This window comes from Thermobia domestica, chromosome 7 (genome assembly GCF_964235325.1).
Source record: "Thermobia domestica chromosome 7, izTheDome1.hap1.1, whole genome shotgun sequence".
Taxonomy (NCBI): Eukaryota; Metazoa; Arthropoda; class Insecta; order Zygentoma; family Lepismatidae; genus Thermobia; species Thermobia domestica.
This window is the reverse complement of record NC_137460.1, coordinates 294,101,920-294,124,352: the sequence shown is the minus strand read 5'-3', so window position 1 is coordinate 294,124,352 and position 22,433 is coordinate 294,101,920. Positions and strand designations below refer to the sequence as shown.

The following is a 22,433-nucleotide window of genomic DNA, read 5'->3' as shown; positions in this document are numbered from 1 at the left end:
GCAATTAAAGATGTTAATGGATTAATCAAATTAAGCATCATTCCGCCAACAAATATCGTCCATCCTGTGCTCCCATTTTGCACCGATAAGAAGCTGTTGTTCCCACTTTCTGCTGCATGAGCCACTGAATTCAATCAATATTCTCAATATAATCATTCCGACAGCGAACAACATCTGATAGGTACATGGGTGTCCTAGAAAATTCAAAACCAACAATATATTTAGAGGGTACAACAACGTGAAGGAATTACTTTATATAGATTGAATACGATAACTAATTCATTACGTCACAGTTTCGCGAAACTTTGCTTAAGTTCGATGTGGGAGCACCTTGCCATGAGAGACAATTTCAGTCAGACTCCATGATTAATTTTTCAAAACAACTAACTGATTTTGAAAAATGGCATACCTCAAGATATTCGTGTATGGAAGACAGAAAGATTACGCCTTAAGGAATCTATGATCCCGACACGAAGTCAACAAATTATATTTGCAAAATTAAATGACTTACAGTGAATTACACTACAATCCAAAAGCAAAATTTCAATAACCTGGTACAATTTATTGTAAAACAATCGAGTGAGAAAATATTGATTAATGCGCTGTTAAAATTTTCAGGACTCGAAATCACAATCTTACAAAAGCACAAGAAAAATACAGTTTGAATTATTTAAGAAACGCTGACTGATACATGAAAATTATGAAACAATACCATACGGGTATAAGAAAACTAAAACAGAATATTATGTAGGCCTACAATCGTTATATTTACTTTTATCCCCAAACCCTTCTTCCTGCCTATATCTTATTTCCCAACATCATCAGTACGTCGAAGAAAAAGAACAAATAAACCAACCTCATCAGCTATGACCAGAGTGCAACCCGTGATGGAATCTCTACCTCATTTGCCAGGTCCAAGACCGAAACGAATGCCAAGACAAAACCGGAGACCTACCGTGAAACAAATTACCGTACAAAGAATGATTTACCTTTAATCATTTTGTGTGCAACTTAACATATAAACACGGAACGTTGTTCAATATCTACAATACGTATTTTCCTTACTTTAGGATTCATCTGAGCTTTCAGTTTCTTATATTCGCCAAACAAAATCATGAGCTTTGACGAAAACTGAATGAATGCATCACCCGACAACGGATTGTATCGAGTACATGAAGAAAAACGAAACCACTAACAATAGTTAACTTGTATTTATTAAATATCTTTAGCACAAATTGAATCCAGTTTGTAAACTTTAACCATTCTCACAGTAGTTTTAAGGTAAAACAATTTCTATTCTTTCTCTCATCTCTCTCTCTCTTCTTACAATGATCATTTTAATTTGTTGTCTGCCTAGTGATAATTGTTGATGTTCATTAAATATAACTTCTGATAGTTTGTTGCGTGTGTAAGTTGATTCGTCTAGTCGCTAGATGTCAATAATTTGTTTCTTGGAGAAAAAAAAAGAGTTACCAAGCACATTAACATATCTTATTTTTCTACTGCAGAATTTGCTTCATGTACCACCAGAAGGGGAATCACAAAAAAAAAAAAAAAAAAAAAAAAGAAAAACTTTTACCACTCCACAGCTACGAAGAAGAATCATCTCAGATGAATGTATACTTGCTTGAATAGAGAAAACATTTTGTTAATATATATGTAGTTTGAAAAATATTTATTTCACATCCAGAAATTCAAATTCAGTTTTTCTGAAAGACGTTTTCGCGGTAAAAAAAAAAACTATTTTTAACCTATATTGAAATTCGGGTTAACTATATTTTTTCTAATCACAATTTACTGGTAAAAGAGAATTTCCATCTGCACTAAAATTTCAGAAACACAATTTTCTGAAGTCGAAACTTCATTGTTTTAGGAAAGTAAAAAAGTCGTTCAAAATGTTTAATTCAGAGAATTTCAAAAATAATTTAATCTTTCTTAACATTTAAGAATACAAATATTATTTTTTAAAAAAATTAGTTTCAGAATTTTTAGTTTTCATTGAAATTTTTCAACAAACTTTGGTAAAAAAAAAAAAATTCATGTCTTAAAAATTCCAAAACTAATTTTTCGTTACGAAAAACATGTAAGTGCTCCAAACAAATGAATAAATTTATTCTGATGAAAGGAAATAGAGTTGGTAACACTGAGCAATCTCGCAACCATTGTTGACTACTTTTTAGTAATTCATTAACCCAATTTTACAGTGTAGTGTCACGAAGGCGATGACTTACAGCTTAACATGAAGTTCAAACGATATGAACACTATTAGGCTTGAAGCTAGGTCTCTGCAAAAGTGAACATTTTAAACAAACTAATAGCATTAGGACCTGGTAAGAATTTTACTTCAAGACACAGTAAGCTAAATATAAGTTTATGTTTATGTCGTTTTGGTATGTTTAAATTACATTGACTAGCACTGATTATTTGATAGGAACGTCAGCGTCAGGTTGAAGTTTAATAGGAACGTCAGCGTCGAGAATATTTGTCCAGGTCACAATCAACATAACTGCCGTAAATAAAATTTAAAACCGAACATATCAAAATAGAATAAAAAGAAAAGTACAATACTAAAAGAAGGAACAAAATTATAAATATAGGAAGTAACAATACATAGCAAATATATAAAAATAACAATCAATTGTAAATATAAGTAGTAGACCCGCTCGAATATCTAGTTGAGTCAGCAAAAATTTTTAAGTGGTGAAAGGTCAATGATCTAGGAGTATGGCCCAGGGTTAATGACCTAAAAATATGTAGGAGCACCCCCTTAAATGCTGTTAAATGCAAAGTTAAAAATTTGGTATGGTAGGATGGGACGAGTGCGTGAACCTCTGTAAGTTACGATGATCCATCTTGTATCTTTTCCTAGGCAAAAAATTGCCAAAAATGTAAATTTCAGAGATTTTCGACCTAATTTTTGTCTTAGTCTTATTATGTTATATGGCTACATGACTGTACAGGGATCCAGTTCTTTTATAAGTCATAAGTACATTGGTGGTACCCTTTTGAAATTTGGGAGGGATACACTGGTGCACCCGTTTTATTGGGAATTGTCAAAAACAGGAATTAATAAATATTCCATATGATCCTAACATACATCATTATAAATTTTGGTGATGAATCTCATTGTCTCATGAAGAAAAAATTGCCAAACTTTAGTACAAACACGTGCTTCTACCAGGTTGATTATTTATGTAACTATTCCATTTAATGATGCCTGTATTAGCATATATGATTATATGGATGTCTACAGTTCATTTTCTTTCATAGAACATGGATACATTTATGCAGCCCTCTTAAATTTGGGAGTGGTACCTACAACCACACTTTAAATTTGAAAATGATCAAAAAATAAATAATTGATAAATATTCCCTAGGTTTTTAATATATATCACAATACATTTGAGCGGTCCATCTATTTCCCTTTCATGAATGTAAAATTGAGAATTACTAGTATGGTCACGTGCTCGCAACGAGCTCGGTTATCTATCCAATTTATCTGCTTTGATGAGACTTTATTACATTATATGATTAAATACAGGTTTATTAAGAATAATGGTGTACCAAATTTATTTGCACATTAGCGGACAGATCTTAAAATTTAGCGGTTCATTGGCTCAATCCTTAAAATTGGAAATTGTCAAAAGCAAAATTTGATAAATATCTTCTAGGATCCTAGTATATACTACTTAAATTTGGGTGATTCGGCGTATATCCCTCCTTGAGAAAATAATTGCCAAAATATTAGTAAGGTCACGAAACCGGTTATTAACCTAATTTTTCTTTTTTGATGAAGTCTTAGTATCGTATATGGTTAAATGGGTGAGAGTAAGGATTCATTTGTTTTTACACAAAGATGATACAAATATTAATTTCGTGGTACCGCACAAATTTTTCTGCTCTTTGAATAGTTAGATAACGCGTAGAACGAGAGCACTGTAATTTCGTCGATACTGGCTGAATTCTCACGTAACCATTTTCTTGTTACATTGAAATGAAATCCAGATCATCTTCATTCCTTTGTTAAATACTCAGTATTATGTTTTACGTAGAATTAGCAAATTAGTTTCGTGTACTATAACATGACGCCGTTTAGAAAATCTAACTCTTGCGTCGTTGTACTGCAGGGATCCTTAACTTCTTTTGCGGACAGTTACCCCAAGCCAATCAAATTTTTCTCTTTACTCCACACTAACTTGTCCACGCCAAAGTTAGATTCTTCCACCCTCTTTTGCATTAACGGGGCTGCGTGTGTCCACAGTAATTGCAATACAACAATTTTATAAAGTCTAAAAATATGATCAAATATTCATTTTTAATTTTTATAAACTATATGTAGGTAAACATTTACACCTTGAACTTCCTAAGGAAGTCTTACACACGAGGTTGGAAACAAGATCTACATCATGCTTCCTTAAAAATGCAATCATTGTGTGCCTTTTATTCACTAACACACTCGCAAAGTTCTTCAAGTCTGAAGAGCGAACGAGAAATACCATTTTTCTATATTGTTTTACTATTGTACCATTAGATAGCAGCACAATCAAGGAATAAAGGCACATAGAGAGCAATACATACTCAAAGCACCATAATCATTTAGTATAAAGCGCAACATTTTCGTTTATAGAACGGAATAAAATTATGCTCAAAATTGGAGCAGTTACAATTTGCATAATCGTATCTTGCCCTGTTTTAATGCATATCGACCTGAAGTCTACTCATAATATTTGAAAACAATATGTAATGTATCAAATGGCGTTTTAGTAAAAAAAAAAAAAAAAAAAATATTCTCATATGTGCTTAAGTAAGAAACGGATAAGTTTTTTTTTTATCTTTCAGGATACTAGTTTTATGGCACTAGAATTTTAATTCCAATAATAATCTTAATATGAACAATATATAGTAGTACTTAGTTTATCTTTATTTCAATGACTTCCGTAATTTTTAATAAGATAGAGTGCCAGGGGCAGCTTTAGGATTTTAATTTTGGGTAGGCCCGCTCCCTCGCTTATGGATGCATTTACACATTTGATCGAATAATGACAGTAGGAAATTATTTTTACAGTAGTGGTTGATGCTATTTGTTAAATAATTATCTACCAGTAATATAAACAGGGGAAAATATATTTACTCTTTATTATATCTTTTAGTGTTTATATATTTTTCAAAATTTTTGGGTGGGCCCATGCCTACACGGCCTACACGTTAAAGCCGGCAATGTCGAGTGCCTCTATATTTTCATACGAAAATCTTTCAGGGTTAACTGTAAAGTATCGCTAGAAAACCATTATATCTTGCAGAAATAGAATTTTCAAATTGAATATGTGCAACTTGCTTTGCTTCAATCTATCCCTCCAATCGAGGCTTGCAAATGAAAATTTTTTTCCTTTTATTTACGGGATAACCATTTAAAGATTGAGAATAATTGACTCTCTTTCTCTCTCTCTCTCTCTCTGCATATATATGTGTGTGTTTGTGAGTTTGTACACTTGTATGTTGGACAAGCATGTTTTCATTCTGGAAGAAATAATCTAAATTTGAACATGTTCATTAAAATTACACAAAGTTCTTATCTGATAACCTTTAAATGTATAGGAAAAATTACGTTGATGTGATCGTACAATTTCGTGCTTCGCATCGAGGCCACTTTTGTTCTCTATGTCTATTATCTTTCAACCAGAACATCATCATCTGTTGCATTAACCTGTGCATACATCAGTTTTAAAATCAAAATGAACAAAGTATAGTCTACTAGGCCGAAAATCAGTAAGAGGAAATTTCCGTATTAGAAACAAAAATACGGAAAAGTTGGAATGTCCATGTGGACAAAAAACATTGTTGGGAATTAGAGACGTGCAAAATCGCGAAAAATTATATGGCGATATAAGTTATCCTTCACACGATGAAGAATGGAGTAGGAATTCCCTAACTCTTTTGACATTCCGCCCTCATTGCTGTCAAACTGTGCTCAAACTTGGAACCACCCTTGACTAGAAGTACAACAGATATTTATGTTGTGGAATCTCTTTGTGCACCCATTCCAAATCGTTCAAATATACGTTTTTCTCTTGTGAGTCCGTGGTTTTTCTTATGCCTATAACCGCTCAATTGGTTTTCAAGTTCAAAATAACATAGAATGTGACGTACTTATTCACATCTTTGGAACTCACCAGGCTCTCAATTCATTAACTTCGCTTTTATTTTGATGAGAGGAATAAACTCTTATTTCCTTGACCTCGTTTACTAACACCCTGTATATTGAATACCCAATAATTACAATGCATTAATTATGTATAATTTATTTATATTTCACGATACTCTATTCTAGTTATGAACTTTTCAAAAAAGGATTAAAGATTGGTTCGTACAATATCACTGTAATTTGTCTTCTTTATATTTTCAAAATTCGAGAAAATATATTTGATCTCCATAATTTTCTGTAAAGGATACCGACTGAGGATCTTCTTGTTCACCTCAACTATAGATTGGTGGGCAACATGGAAATTTTCTCTCGCTAGATAAAGAAGTTTTATGAGGCAATAAGTTTATGGAAATAACGAGTCTCAAAACTGAGATATTAACGCCGTTACTTACATAAAACACACCCTTTTATACAAATCTTATAGTATGTCTACAAGATCAAAGTATTCTTTTTCTTCATTGTTTTTCAATAGGGAACGGACGACTTTTATGAGTCAGAATGCTGTAGTTACTACCTATGCATACCCTCTCATGAAGCAGATTTGTAATTTACTACTATTTTCCGTATAAAAACTATACAACATACTTCTGTAATTAACATACTATTGGAAATTAACATTTTCTTGTTGCTATTAACAAAAAAGTAGTTCGTTTGAATCAACGCTATTAAGAATTGTGGCAATAAATGTAAACGCGAGATATTTTTATAATATTGTCTTAATAAATTCTATATTAATAACTTACCATGCTTCAGATTCTTAACTATAGTGTGTGATATTAAATATTATTATTAAAGTTGAATCATAAAGGAACACAAAGTCTCTTCTAGCAAGATGAATGTGTTTCCATATTCTGAGAAACACTTTTATAAATCAAACAGTAGTTCTAACATTTTAAATAAAGCGAAACTTACAAAATATAAAAAAATCAATTTGAAGCATACTTCTGTTTACGCAATTCCTTTCGTTTATGACTTATATAATGCTTTTGAAGATAATGATTTCGAGCAAAACTTTTCCCACACTCTTTGCAAGAGAATGGCTTCACTCCCGTGTGAAGTAACAAATGCTTTTTAAGATTATGTAAATGGCCAAATGCTAAACCGCATTGGTCACACGGGAATGATTTTTCACCTGTGTGTGTCAACATATGTCTCTTAGCTTGACCTTTTTGAGTGAATGATTTACCACATAAGTCACAAGAATGTGATTTTATACCCCAATGAATTAACATATGCTGCTTAAGATTACTTTTAATAGAAAATTTCTTACCACAAGCGGTACAAAAAAACGTTTTTTCCTCCGTATGAACTATTCTATGACGCATCATGCTAGATTTGACTGAGAAACATTTTCCACAGAATACACAAGAAAATGGCTTTTCCCCTTTATGAATTAATAAATGTCTTGACAAATGGCCTTTTTGAGAAAATGATTTGTTGCACTGAGCGCAAGTAAATGGTTTTTCACCTTTATGAATTTTTAAGTGTCTTGACAAATGGGCTTTTTGAGAAAATGATACGTTACAGTGAGCGCAATTATACAGTTTCTCCCATTTATGTAATAATAAATGTCTTAACATGTGGTCTTTTTCAGAAAATAATTTGTTGCACTGAGTGCATTTGAACGCAATTTCGTGTTTATGAATTAAATATTCTGAATTTTTATGCTCCTGAATACTGCTGGATTCGTTGCAAACATCATCTTGTGCGTCAAAAGTCCTAGTAAAGTAAATGAAAAATTTTAAAATGAATGCTTGGAACAAAGAATTTACCGATCACGTAAGTAATGCTAATAATACTTACATCATTTAACCAGAAATATGTTACACTAACCTCTGCATATTAAAATTATATTTATCCCACAGTTTTAAGGACGGAAAGAAAATAAATAAGGGGTACAAGTGTTTGGTAGGTAAATACTGAAAGAAAAAAAAAAACACTTTTGTTCAAGAATTCTCGAACGGACATACTAACATTGATAACACTACTTCTCAATCGCATGATTGTAATCCTAATAAGACTTAAGGAAATAAGGGCAATAGGATTTATGACGTACTCTGTTTTAGCTGTAGTTACAGTGCTTTTTCAATGATGCATTTTATTCCGGGGCATCTATTTGCTAATTCTGGAGAACTGAGGGAAACTATCATTTCACTGATAAGAAAGAAATCATGCTGATTTCTGAGGATGATAGTGACTCTCCAAGAGTAGCATTAGTAATGATTACTTATGCGCCAACTGGTATTCCACATAACCTTTCCTAATTCCGAACAGTGTCTAGTGACGGTGGAAGTGTGCAACGAACTTTTACTTGTGCTAGCTGTGGGACGCCTGTCTCATATTCTTGTAATTATCGTGAAATCTGTATGATGTATGCAATGATTTAAGTGAAATCACGATTAGTTTTCTATAGCTGCAGAAACATTTCGTGTACACTGCGCACCAAGTTCCGTAACATACGCGTAAATAGGTACTACATACTACATACGCGTAAATAGGTAAGAGATAAAACGCCAGAAAACGTTAATCACCGACGGTGATCACAGAAACATATGAACGTCGTTATTAATTACTCCACCCTGAAAAGAAAAATATTCAGGATTTCAAAAAGTACGATTTACCTCTCCGCTGAAGAGCATTTTAGTATTCGGCCGGAATAATAATAATAAGTTTTTCGCTCGTACAATTTCACAAAACAATGTCTGCTGCGATTGTGGAAAGGAAACTACATAATGAAGAATCGACAATGTGAGCTTGTCCGAACTTTCTTCACTCTGAGATGCTTTCTCAGTCAGTATATATATATATAGTCAGAGAGAGATAATGTGTGTGTTAATCAAATATACCGACAAACTGTAAGAGGTGATTCGTCACATCAAAATAAAGGAAAAAATTCATATGGACCTATGGCGAGAAGTGTATAGTTTCAGAGCCAGGGCTGTCCAAAATCGCGAAAAACTAAATTTCAAGAGGCCCTATTTTGAATTCCAGAAACTGTGGATGGTGGTCCTTATCCGCGTAAAGGAAGCAACGCATACTCAATCCAAAAGTGCATATTTAATCAATTTTCAATCGGTGTACAGGGTATTCCCTACAAGATGTTATTCTGAGATATGCTCTCAATACAATTTTGAGATATACCCTGATTTCAAGGAGGGTCCAAAGTAGACAGAAGATAAGCCTTGACAACAATGGATATCCAATGCTTCAGAGGGAAGTCGGAAGAGTAAGGAACCGGCAGCTCCATGTTTTTTTGTGTACAGAATATCGTGTGATGGGATGTATTTTGTCACGGTATATTTCACGTTTTCTTCACTTATAAGCGTGCGTTTTCCGGAATACGAGAAACAAAGCCGCTGACGATAATTAACACTTTCGACATCGCGCCAAAGGAATCCGTGTTCACTAAAGAATCATAATGGCAGAGCACATCTCAAAATTCGGTTGATGGCATGTCTGATAATTTTATCCTGGATAGAAAATTCTGTACACCCGTTGAACCTTAATAAAATTTGCATTTTTGGGATGTGTATGCATGACTTCCTTTACATTCATAAGGACCACCATCCACAGTTTCTCGAATTCGAAATAGAGTCTCTTGAAATTTGACATTTTCGCGATTTTGGACAGCCCTAGCTCTGAAACTATGCGCTTTTCCCCACAGGTCCATATGAACTTTTTCTCTTATTTTGATGTGAGTAATCACGTCTTACAGTTTGTCGGTTTAGTTTATTAACACCCTGTATATATATATATATATATATATATATATATATATAAGACGATGGAAAGATCTTGCAGTTGTTCAGGAACACCAATTTCTTTAAGCTTCCTTGACAACATTTGTCAAAACCAGGAAGTCCTTACTTGGACTACTAGGGTTTTCTTTTATGCAGCTATGTAGGGAATAAGACCTTCTCTTCCCGCGTGAATCGATTAAATGTACATCGGTATTATTACGCTTCCAAATGAACATCTCTCTTTGCTGAGAGATAAGTACTGTACATATATGTGTAAACTATCAGTAGGATCAACGAATGGGATATATGTCTCAATACTCATAGTGTCACTAGTAAAACATATTCTATAATATAGAGCATTCAAATTTAATCAATTCAGGACTAAATGTGTCTATTACATCACGTGAGGTAAGCGGCCAATAGATTCTAGAATTTTCGAACTAAGGGGGAAGAGGTAAACTTGCCTGATCGTGAGTGATCTTACAATTATTGTCACCTACATCGCACCAAACGTGGAAAATTGAAAAGTTTGGGAAACGAGGTACTGTGAGTGTCGTCTCAGCCAGTAAATATGAAAGAGTCTCAACTGTTAACTTCGTCCCCTCTATTTACAATTCTTGTAAAGCAAAGTAAATAAGTCCCAAAACGTCCTTTACTGCTGCTCTTTGTGAGTTACTGCACTGAAAAGGTAAGTAGCACGTGTTGTTGGCTATGAAGCTAACGATGTCTATTCGCAACGAAACTTTTCCACCTACTCCCTACCACTGTCGTATTTGAGTTTCTTCTGTTTTTGTTTACAGAAAGTACTTTTGTAGTAAATATCTGCAGCAGAGAGAACCCAAAGACAAATGAAATCATACGACAAACTATATGTAATTTATCTCTCTTATCGAAGCATACAAGAAAGAATAACTTGGCACACTGACTTTTTAACAATTTAAATCAGACACATTTTGATGCTAAATTGCATGAGGAAATAAAAAGTGGCATTTGGGAAGTACTCTCTACAAAATTAATATTTCTGATGTTTTTAAAATATTCACGGTTCACTATTTCAAAAATCTTCTTTACACACCATGCAAAATGATAAATCATTCTCAATTTTGTTCGAGGTTTGTTGGAACTTTAAAATAGTCATAATAAAAGTACAACCTTCAAGTTTCGGCAACTGCCCTACTAATTAAAGGACTTTACAGTAAATAATAATAATAATAATAATAATAATAATAATAATGATAATAATAATAAGCACTGGGTGAGGAATAAAATGCTTTTTCATCTCATGGTTAATAAAATTATACACAACTATACTATACTCACTACTGATAGATAATAATGCAACTTAAACACCTATGAAGAACAACTAAATACATACAGGGAAAATGCATGATTGAACTCCACAAGAATGTCTGTAGTACCAACTCAACGACCCAGTGGTATGCACTAACAGAAACAAAAAAGAGAAGATGGTTTGTATTAACTCGAAGTTTTGGTCTGAGAAGATGAAACAGAAATGAACTTGTCAGAAACTACTTATCCAGATACTGATGTTTTCAAAGCCGGCTCGAAACGTACCTAACTTTTGGAATGCTACACCCTCTTTCAGCAAAAGATGTTACAGAAGAAAACAAAGCCAAAACATAAGCTGTGAGTTACTTTCTGTTAAACTTTTTTACTGTAATTATTAAAAGTAATTTCCACTAAAATTATTTCATTTATCAGCAGAGCAATAGATATATTCAAATTCACTAGCTTCCATATATTTCAATCCTGTTACCTCCTTCAAATACCTTTATTCATTAAAACTCATAATACACTTTAATCATAATGTCGCAATTTTCCATTACACTAAATACCATCAACTTCTACTACTTATTTACACGTAACGTAACTCACTTGACATTTTCCTTATTCCATGTCCTATGTTGCAATCTCAACTTGCATATCCCGATTTCAATAAACAACAACAATCTACCTAGCAACACACTTCTTTTTCTTTTTAGTAAATATATTACAAATTTAGAACATTTCTCGCCCCAACTAATATTCTTAAACCTAACACATTCTTTGTTATTTTGATGCAGTGCCTACATTGATGTTTATGGTGGTCTAAAGGGTGGAAGGATTAGTTAAAGAGAATATCAAAACAATCGCGGGATAGCGTATTGAACAAAATTTGAAGAGAAAAACAAACAAACAAAGAAAGAGGACAATGCAATCTTTAGCTGGAGCTGGTATGAGTAGTGTTCGGCAAGGAATTTTGTTTGAAATGCAAAGAGAAAGTGCTTAGAGGTTGGAACGCATATGAGACGATATATTTCTGACTAACGTTACTTACCAGTTACGAATAAATAATTAACTAAATATCTACAAAATCGAAATGTGTTGTCGTGGAAAATTGTAAGTAATAATCTACTGAGGAAATGCCAACATTACGCCAAGAAATTTCGCGTATATAAATATTGTATGATTTAAGCTACAAAGGTTCCTGTTAGCACTTAAAACGACTTGGATGATTGTAAGCTTTCATTTCGACAACAGTTAGTTGATATTTCCACGTGAAATTCTCGTGAAATACACTGGCTAATAGAAGACTGGCTTGGTGACACGAACCGCTGATGATAGAAGAGAGGAACAGTGAAACATTTCGGAAAATTTATATGAAGGTATGAAAATTATTGTGAAGTCTGCTTCAGTTGGATGAGAAAATTCCGCTTACAACACCAGGAGGTGAAAGGGCTGATTAATTTTTAGAGTAAAAAGTTGATTGGTTGCATAGATTTAACAAACGAGAAAAGACATGGCATCATCGCACTCAAACAAAGAAACCTAAAGAAGGTGCGATATAATAACTAATCACTGGTGGCATTGTGTACGAGACGACCGACAAGGAAATTAGTTACATATCATTCATCATAACTGGAAATATTCAACAAATATTAATAAAACAAACTGCACAAAAAACTGAATATATTACTAACATCATTGAACAATTTCGGAAAATGTAACATTGCCTTCATAGAATATTAGCCAGTAAGATACTGAGATTTGGATGATGTTGATTGGGTTGTATTTCAGAAAGATATAGTTTGAAAGCTACTGATTGTTTGTAATAAGAGCTTTGACTTTATCAGACACATCTTCGTTGGAAATGGCGAGTGATTTGCACAGTACGAGAGCAACAGAAATGGAAGCGATAATTTTGTCAAAAAGCTCTTGTGAAGGCACAGTGATCACACTGTGCAACAAATTTAAACTTTTTTCTGTCTTTCAAGTGAAATTGTTTGATTTTAACTAAATGACAGTTGCTGAATTCATTGATGGAAAGGAAAACGTTCCATTACGTCACATTTTCGTTGGGCAGACCACAACACGTTATACGAAATGTACATATTTAAGTATATTTATTATCTAATATAGGGCTGACTAAGTTTTGTTGATTTACCCTTTAGAATACTTTTTTTGGGTCGCTTACACTTGTAGACTTCTTCTGGAATCTCTCTGACGATAGACGAGCAATATTCAGCAACATACTTTTAGTCCATTTTCCACTGTAACGCTTTTCAAATGTGACAATGTCCTGATGAAACCGTTCTCCGTGTTCACCACTCACTTTCCCAAAATTTTGAGGGAAAAAGTCAACGTGTGAGTGCAAAAAGTGTAATTTTAATGATATGTTGCATCCCATGAGTTGAAAACTCCGCATCACGTCACTAATAATGGCTTCATAATTTTTAGCTTTTACATTTCCAAGGAATACTGAACATATCGGTTTAAATGACATCCAAGCTAATTTCTCAATATCTGAGAGTTTAGCATCAAAGTCTTCATTCTGCATGACTGTTTTAATCTGTGGACCAACAAATACTTATTCTTAAGTTCAGGGATTTCTCCTTAAGGTGTGTGAAAGCAATACCTTCTCTATCTAGTGCTCTGACAAAAATTGTCATCAACCAAAGTTTGATATGTAATGGTGGCAAAAATACATCTTCAGGGTTCACAATTGGTTTACGAGATATGTTCCTTGTGCCAGGAATGAAATCTTGTCTTTGAGGCCCGTATTTCAGGACTTAATGGTTTACTTTGTCACGGCTGTCCACTCACATAAAAAGGCAACAATACTTTGGTATCGTTGCTGCATTTCTGTGAGAATACCAATAACTTTTAAGTCCCTTCACACATGCCATTTGAAATTTTTATAGAAAAATAAACACACTGCTGAACAAGACTGCACTTATTTAAAATAAAGCACATTTACACGTGACGTTTTGATCTTGTAGCCAAGATCCTCATCAGACGTACACTCCTGATGAGGATCCTGGCTAGAAGATCGAAACGTCACGTGTAAATGTGCTTTTATATTAAATAAGTGTAGTCTTGTTAAGCAGTGTGTTTATTTTTCTGATTTTATTTGCAAGACGTATGACTATTATTGTGTGTCAGTTTGAAATTTTTATATTCAATGAAATCCAATATTGCACTTAGAAATTTACATGTCCTTTTTATGAGCTGCGTATGCTACAGAAACAGATGGATACCCGCCGTCGCACGCGCCGTGGGGTCACACTCCGCGGATAGAGAAATTTTAGTTTTCTTAGAACTTTTAAAAGAGTTTGTTCTGTAAAATATACATGCGCAATTGTCAAAAACGTTGCAAAAGAAATATGAAACAGTTTAACATCGCTTCAAAACAAAATACAAATTAAAATTAAGATATAGGTCTATACATAAATATTGCGGAGTAAGACCCAGCACTTCTGCTTTTCTTTAAGGAAGATTTAAGTCTCGTATAAGATGGTTAAGCTCTTCTTGTGTGATAAAGTAAGGTGACGTTGACTGGGATGCAGATGGGTGAAAGTCTACACTTTCCCTGCTGCTTGGAACGTCTGAGGTATTTTCTTCTGAATCAATAGTGTAATGTTCTGGAGCTTTAGATACTGGAAGATCTTCACTGTGGGGAACTGGTCGAATAGCTGACTTTAAATTAGGGTACGAATCTGATGTTCAGAGGAAATGTCCTTTACATCTGCCAAGCAAGAGTAACAGTCAGTACATGATGTATTTGTTCGCGCCAAATAATAGGAACAGCACATTTCATAGAACTATGTTTTCATTGTAGCCAGTTTCTCAAATTCGTTGAACATGTAATGCAACATATTTGCGGGGTCCAAAACTTACCTTAGAATCCATTCCTACAGTTAAAGTGCAGTTCATAAGCCTTTTTAAGTTAAGGTGTACATTTATTCAACATTTTCTTGAAACACAGATGCAAAGCAAACACTACCACAAAAATACACAACGCAGCAAATTCGACCACTCCATACTGTGGAAGAACTCGATTTTCGAGAATAATAATTTGTATATTTTAGATTTATTGTTATGTTTATGTCTCGAAATCGTTAAGTAAGGTTATGGGAATTTAATGTTGAATATGTAAAGTTAATGCAAGCTGCACAATCTCGCTAATAGTTGTGTCAGCAATTCATTGTAAACAGTTGTGTATAAGAATGTCATCGTAACGTGTCTGGCAATGTAGGAAGGAAATGTTGACAATGTGTCTTTCCTCACATTAGCCAGATTCTAGAAATTGTACAAAACGTGAATTTGTGGGATTTTATGAATTTCATGAGATTACGGATGTACGGAGAATTGCTTAGAATCGGGAAGTCAGAACGCGTCGAGGGTTGCAGTTTTGACTTTTGACACATGGAAGGAATTTGTCTCTCCATGTGAAAACGGTGTCGCACGTGCCACAGCAGACGGAAAAGCAGACGATTGTAGTTGGACCCCGCCAAACAAAACCACAGGACGAGAAGGTTTTGGAAGAGTTCCTGAGATTTCCTAGAGAGTTCGAGAGGATCGGTTCCTGAGTTCTTGATGATTAGTTCTGAGAGTTCCAAGATTGTTCATTGACTTTGAAGATACTTGGGTTCGAGTCTGGAGAACCAAGTTACATTTAATTATCCACCAGATGATAGGAGAAAACAGTACGTTGTACTTCAACATATTCTAACGACGCAGAACTTCGAGGGAGATTTACATTGAGAGGCCCATTCCTCAATGCACACTTTCATCGTCCAACAACAAGGAGCGTCAGCTTAAGGAGCAGAGTTCAACACCAGAACGACGTGGGACAGCAACAGATTTATCCAGGTATGTGTGACTCCGAGTCAGAATTCAAAGCTCAATACTTGATCGTACTATACCTTACTGGCAAATGACTCCGAATATCCGTTATAGCAAACATTCAGAAATTTCACAGTTCATTCATCAGATTTTAGAAATACAGTGTTTTATGTTAAATGAAGTGGACGTATATTTATTTGTTTAATCCCCATATGAAAACCTCTTGCAAGTTAAGTTATAATTTACCCACTCATTCTAGATGGTGAGTGGAAGGCGCCTAGTAGCACTCATTTTTGCATCCCCAAATAGGAACTGAGTGGCTAGGTTGTCATGGTGGTGAGATGCTGGTCTTAAGATTTTTTAGATCAAAGGTACGATTCCAGTAATTATTTAGAGCATGGTTGGAGATTGCTGGCTTGTAAAGATCCTAGTAAATTAATTCCCTCCCTTCCCTCCCATGTTGGAGACGCTGGTGGCTTACGCCTTAGTAGCGGTCCCAGTAGAGTTAAATAATAGTGAAGTTAAAAAATAGTAAATTTAAATCCCTCCCGTCCCACCCATAGTGAATTATGTGCGTTTAGTAAATTTAAACTATAGTGAATTTAAAAAAATCCCTCCCGACCCGCCCATTTATGGTGAATAATGTTTAAATTAGTAACTAATAGAATTGTTAATGAAACCCACCCATCCCACCCTCGCTTTGATTCAGCTTAACTGTAAAACAAGTGCGACGACTGAGTTCGATTCTCGACCGAACAACAGAAATGTGTATCAGTTATATTAAACAACGAATTACGTTCATTAGACATAGTAATTAAATGATAGTTTGTGTTATAATATTAAGGATAATAAAAGTAATAAATACAGTAATAATATTGCGAGTTTACAACAATAATATTAAGAGAAAAGAAAGTGAAATAATTTCGTTGTATTTATGTTCTGGACACACAGAACAGATGCATGTATCAGGCAGGTTGTGTTGAACGGAGGACGAGAGTCGCTCAAGCGATTAGGCACGAGTGTAGCCGAGTTGACACGAAGGTACAAGGTTACGTTGAGAGCCGCACGGAAAATTTGCTCCGTGTTGAAGCAGGCAGAATAACAGAGACGAAACAGTTGTTGTACAATACATTAAATATAACTCACATTAATCCTAGGATTAGACTATTGATTATTCAATTAGTAGTAAATAGTAAAAAGCTATTACAATGTTGTCCCTAAAGAACAATCATAGGGTGCACTATCCTGTTCTTAAAGACAATGGAAAACCTGCGACGATGTTTAGTAAATCTAGGTACTATTCATTAGATTTAGGAGTTTTAAGATACTTTGCGGAATATTTTCCGACATATAATGTAACAAAAGAACAGACGTTTAGAGAGAACGTTCTGGGTCGCAGATACAAAAACTATTATATGATTGAATTCTCTGAGAAGAATTTCAGCGTTGACGAGTTAGTAGAATTGGGATTCAGGAGACATTTCTTGTCCGTAATTACTGGTATTTCAGAGACAAATACATTAATACGCAACGCTATATTTTTCGCAATCAAAGATGAGCAACTAAAATACAAAGTATGTGCGTTATTTACTAGCGGAGCTAGTCAAGAGCTAGTTAATACATGGCTTGATCGTTTTAGAAATAGATTTGACTGCAGTCAGGCAGTAAAAATTTCAGAGTTTGTTAGTACTATAGCGTTATACGAGAAAAAAGCAAAGATCATAGTGGCAAGCGATAAATCGTTGCTCGATTTAGTAGCTTTTGCGTTGTTCTTTAAACAACGAACACCTTGGTTATTAGCCTAGATATGGTCAAGAAAGTGGAAGAGTTTTTGTATAGATATTAGTATTATTATTGGTTAGTATAGGTATTATTATTGGTTAGATATATGTATAGAATAAGGATATATTATTAGAAATTATTATGATTTAGTATTTAGTAGCGATAGTAATTTGATTATAAGATATTTTGTGTTAGTAATATAGGACATAAAAATATGGGTAGTTATAGTATTATTATTAGTATTGGAAGAAAATCTGACTATCAATTGGTTTTATTGTAGTATGTCTTTATGGCATATAGTTTTAAGATAATTTTAAATAGTGACGTAGAATAAAAATAGGAAAAGACTATGGAGAAGAAAAAGCAAAACAAAAAGGAAATGAAACATGAATGATTTTGTGTGATTAGTTTTGCATTAGGATTTTAGATGTAAGAGAAGGCAAGAATGAAAAAAAAAAAAAAAAAACAAAAATGAATGATGCAATTGAAATAGAGTTAGTCTAGACGTAAGTTTAAAATTAAGAAACCCTGTTAATTAGGCAAAACCTTTCATTAGGGGAAACTCTACTCAGGAAGGAAATCTCATTCTCTTCGAGTTAAAGTGGGTGCTTACCACACTTCGATGAGAATATTTTATTTATTATGCAACATAAGTCTTCCGTGATTGTTGAAAAGAGACACAGGAGTTGACTCGTACATCACGTGAAAGCCGTGCAAATTTTTTTTTGGTGGAGATATCCTTCATTTTTAGCTAATCCCTTAGCGTAAGTTTAAAATTAAGATAGAAATAATTAGTTAGTAAATCATTTGATATTCTAGGGAATTCTAGGATAGTCAGAAGAGAGAGAGATGTTAGTAGAGCATCGAATAGTAGAAATAGAATATAATTATATTCTTCTAGTATAAAAGTAAAAATAGTCTAGATTAATCGATTCAGTTGTATTAGTCAGGAAGAAAGAGGAAAAGAGAGTTGGATTTAGGAATGCGAGTATTGAGAAAAAGGAAATTTTAGTGGAAGATAAATTTAGAGTGTAAGTAATTATAAATGTAAGACGTAAAAGAAGAACATCAGTAGATCTATAACATAGACTATAAGTAATAATAAAATGTGGAGAGAGAGAAGAAGATAGAAATAATAATTAATAGTAAATAATGTTAAATAAGTAAATAAGAGTAATAAGAAGAGAGAAGTAAATATTGAAGTTTATAGATTTAAGCATGCATCGACGAGTAGAGATATAGATAATTATGTATGCATATATGAGCGCTAGGAGTACTCCATGAGAATATAAGAAATAGTTATATAGATATAGAATATATGAAAAAAGCGCAAGAAAAGAAGAAAATGGAGAAATATTATCGGGGACATGCAGAGGATTTTTCCTGCAGACGAGAAGCCCTGAACAGATATAGAACTTTTGGAGTTGGAAATAAGAAGTAGTTTTAGACTTTCTTCGATAGTAGTCCTTCTCACACGCTATAGGCCCTGTCGGCAAGTGTTAAAATAATGTAATAATGTAATAATTTAATAATTTAATATAGAGATAAGTATAAAATAATAAGTTAAGAAGATTAATAATAATAATAATAAAATAAGATGAAGTTAACCTAGTGTAATTGTTGCGGAATGGCCATCCTAGACAATGAAAGTAGGTAAATAAGTAAATAAATAAATAATAATTAAATAAATAGTCTATGGTTATGATTTAAAAGAATAAGAGTCACGTCTTTGATATTGGGAAAAAAAAAGAAAGGGAATCACGTCACGTTAATTTTATTAAATTTAGGTATGGAGAAGAATTAAATTTTTAAATTTTTGAAAACCCGTCAGATTTTGTAAAACCATGTATAGATAGTTATAAATATGCTAACTGTAGCCAATTGTTGATTGAGATGGTACGGCAAGTCAGGCTGCCGTATTTAACGACCAAAGCCTTCAGGATTTTTAGGAAATGGAAAATCCATCATTTTTCTGAATCGCAATCAATTTTTGTATGCAGTTAACAAGTGTTAGGTTAATAATAATTATAGGTTAAGGACAAGTAAATAGTTGTAGTATTTAAATAAATATATATATTCGCGTGTAAATTTTGTACTTACCCATATAGTTAATCCAGTAAATAGTCCATTGTAATGTCCACATAAAGTTTGTATATCCATTAGAGTAAGATCACATATTAATCAATAACTTTTTCACTTGTAAATATTTTAATCACTTTATAATATTTTAATTTTTAATATATCACATTTTGAATATTTTAATCATGAACGGATATGCCAGATTGGTAGAGTAATGGTCGAGTACTAGTATGAATTTTGAATGTTGGTAACACTACCGTAGTGCAAGAGATCCCGCACGCAATCCCACGATTAGAGGTCACGAATTGGAACATTTTAGTGAATTCCAATAAACATTCGACGTAGATAAAACATTCACGTACATCGTGTGACATAGTGGTGTTGTAAAATAAAGTGTTTTAAAACTAATAGTGTAATAATTGCGACGCAATATTGGAACTTGATGTTATCCAGTCAACGGTGACGCGTGAATAGAAGGCAGGAAGTTGAATTAACCTTGACAAAGCTTGATTGAAAAACTGTTGAGCTTGCAGTTACTAGGTAGCATGAAGTGTCAGGATTTCCAATGCCCTGATGCAGGATTTTCTTTCTGTTCAGATTAAATATCAGTGAATAAAATTTTTCATGAAAATAAAACATTAATATTTTCAAGTTTTATAGTGCAAATGTGAATATGTTAATTACATATGTTTTAAAAACTATGTTACAAGTTTTGATTTTACAGTTCCATCCATAGAGAGGTGGAAAGAGACGAAGTTAAAACATTACTGATACGGCCAATAACTTCATTGGTTGGCAAGTATGGACATTCAGAGTAATGGAAGTTTTTGGTTATTTGATACTGTAAAAGCGTTGTCGCTAAGAGGAGATAACTCAAGAGTACTTGCAAATGTATGTATGCACAATCACTCTTGACAAAATGTGATGTGCAAGTAGTTCAGCAAAAACTCGCTAGATGTCGCGAGGATATACTTTGCGACATTACATTTTGAAATGTCGTATTTTATAATGTTAGAAAGTAATACAAAGATTAAAAATTCGAATATATATATTTTTAAATAAATGTTAGGTGAAGGAAGATTAATTAATATTTATATAATTATGTTGAATAATAATACATATCTTACAATACTCAGCAAACAACAATACAATTGAAAAAAAAATTATTCAAATGCTAGAACATGTGGCAGCAGATTTACGCAACACAAATCTGAAATCGTTTATTACTAGATATTAATGGGATACTACCTGAAATGAAAATAAAGAGTGAGGAAAAGTGTGAGAAATTAGTGTTCCCTATTGTAACACAGAAAAATACTCGTATGTGATAGGAGAAAACTGGGGGATGAGGAGAACCCCTCTTTAGAGAGCATATTATTACTTCTGTAAAGAAGAAAAAATGTCGCTTGGATGATACTTAAATGAGATTATATGTTAACGTATACTACATATGCAACCATTCTAACTTAAGCACATTTTTGTCCTCCCCGCTGGTGTAGTGGGTAGCATGCGCGCCTTCGGTGCATGGGATCTCGGGTTCATTTCCTGGTAGAAGACCATTGAACGACACAATGACTCGGATTCCACCTTAAACTGTAGGATGACGTCTCGTATAGATTCGCCGCTGAAAAAGTACGATAAATTTCAATTACCAAACCAATCATTAATCATATTTCATCACCACTCATAAAAATACAGTATTTCACAGTACGAAATTCCAAACTTTTCAATTTTTCACAAAATTGGTATGTGATACACAAAAGTAATTACGGATTCGATTTTATCATGCAAAAATACCTAGGAAAAACAAATTTTCATGTAAAGTACAAATTCCGTGTTGCGCAGTGTAATAGAAAGTTTAGATGTACGTAAGCGGGTTAGTATTTTTGAATACTGTGTGGGATGAGTGTGCTTTCACTTTGGTATCTATACGTATAATGTGTGTATTCAATGGAAATTATCATAAACAGATACCAACTTGATTGTTGTGGTCCTGCACAGTAGCCGAGTTCTTGCAGTCCAACGCTGGGTGATCGTTAAACTTTTAACAATTTTCACAGCGAAACATCTTTCGAAAGCATTCCTTTTCGTTTGTGATTATCATTTAAAACTTTGATATAGTGCGTGCCTAAAGTAAATATTTCGAAATTAGTGAAAAGCCAAGACCATTGGCTTGGTTCTGTAATCCAATTTTCACGGAGACGAGAAAACGTGGTACGAAACGATAGTCGATGCACCCACCAACTGCACCGCATTTAAGCTCCAGTCATAGTTTGAAGCCTACGTACATTGAAGTCCTTTCATTCATAACCTCAATGCTGCATAAGACGCTCAACTCAAAGCGCTGAAAAAGGGATTTTGTAGTTGAGGACTAAGACGCGTTCTCTAATTCCAGCTTAATGTTCCGTTTCTTCATGTCTATGAATTTACCAGAATGGGAAACGGCGTCGTGTGTTCTCTTGACACGGAAGGCTCCGCGTAATACCTTTTAGAAATTAAAGGGT

General features: G+C 33.6%; 1 protein-coding gene across 10 annotated transcripts in view; it reads right to left on the bottom strand.

The window, feature by feature from the left end:
- Positions 1–22,433, bottom strand: part of LOC145691057 (uncharacterized) — a 235,495-nt gene that overhangs the window by 197,300 nt on the left and 15,762 nt on the right. For 2 of the 10 annotated variants that reach the window (XM_081766693.1, XM_081766700.1), the window contains 2 exons: positions 21,404–21,553; positions 5–7,921 (listed from right to left, as the gene is read on the bottom strand). The exons of 5 other annotated variants lie outside the window; for them this stretch is intronic. In XM_081766693.1, coding sequence (XP_081622819.1) covers positions 7,129–7,921; positions 21,404–21,553 — 943 coding nt within the window. In that variant the 3' untranslated portion in view covers positions 5–7,128. Of the gene's footprint in view, positions 1–4; positions 7,922–21,395; positions 21,554–22,433 lie in introns of those variants that run through there. 3 more of the 10 variants (XM_081766695.1, XM_081766703.1, XM_081766702.1) reach the window with 2 other exon arrangements.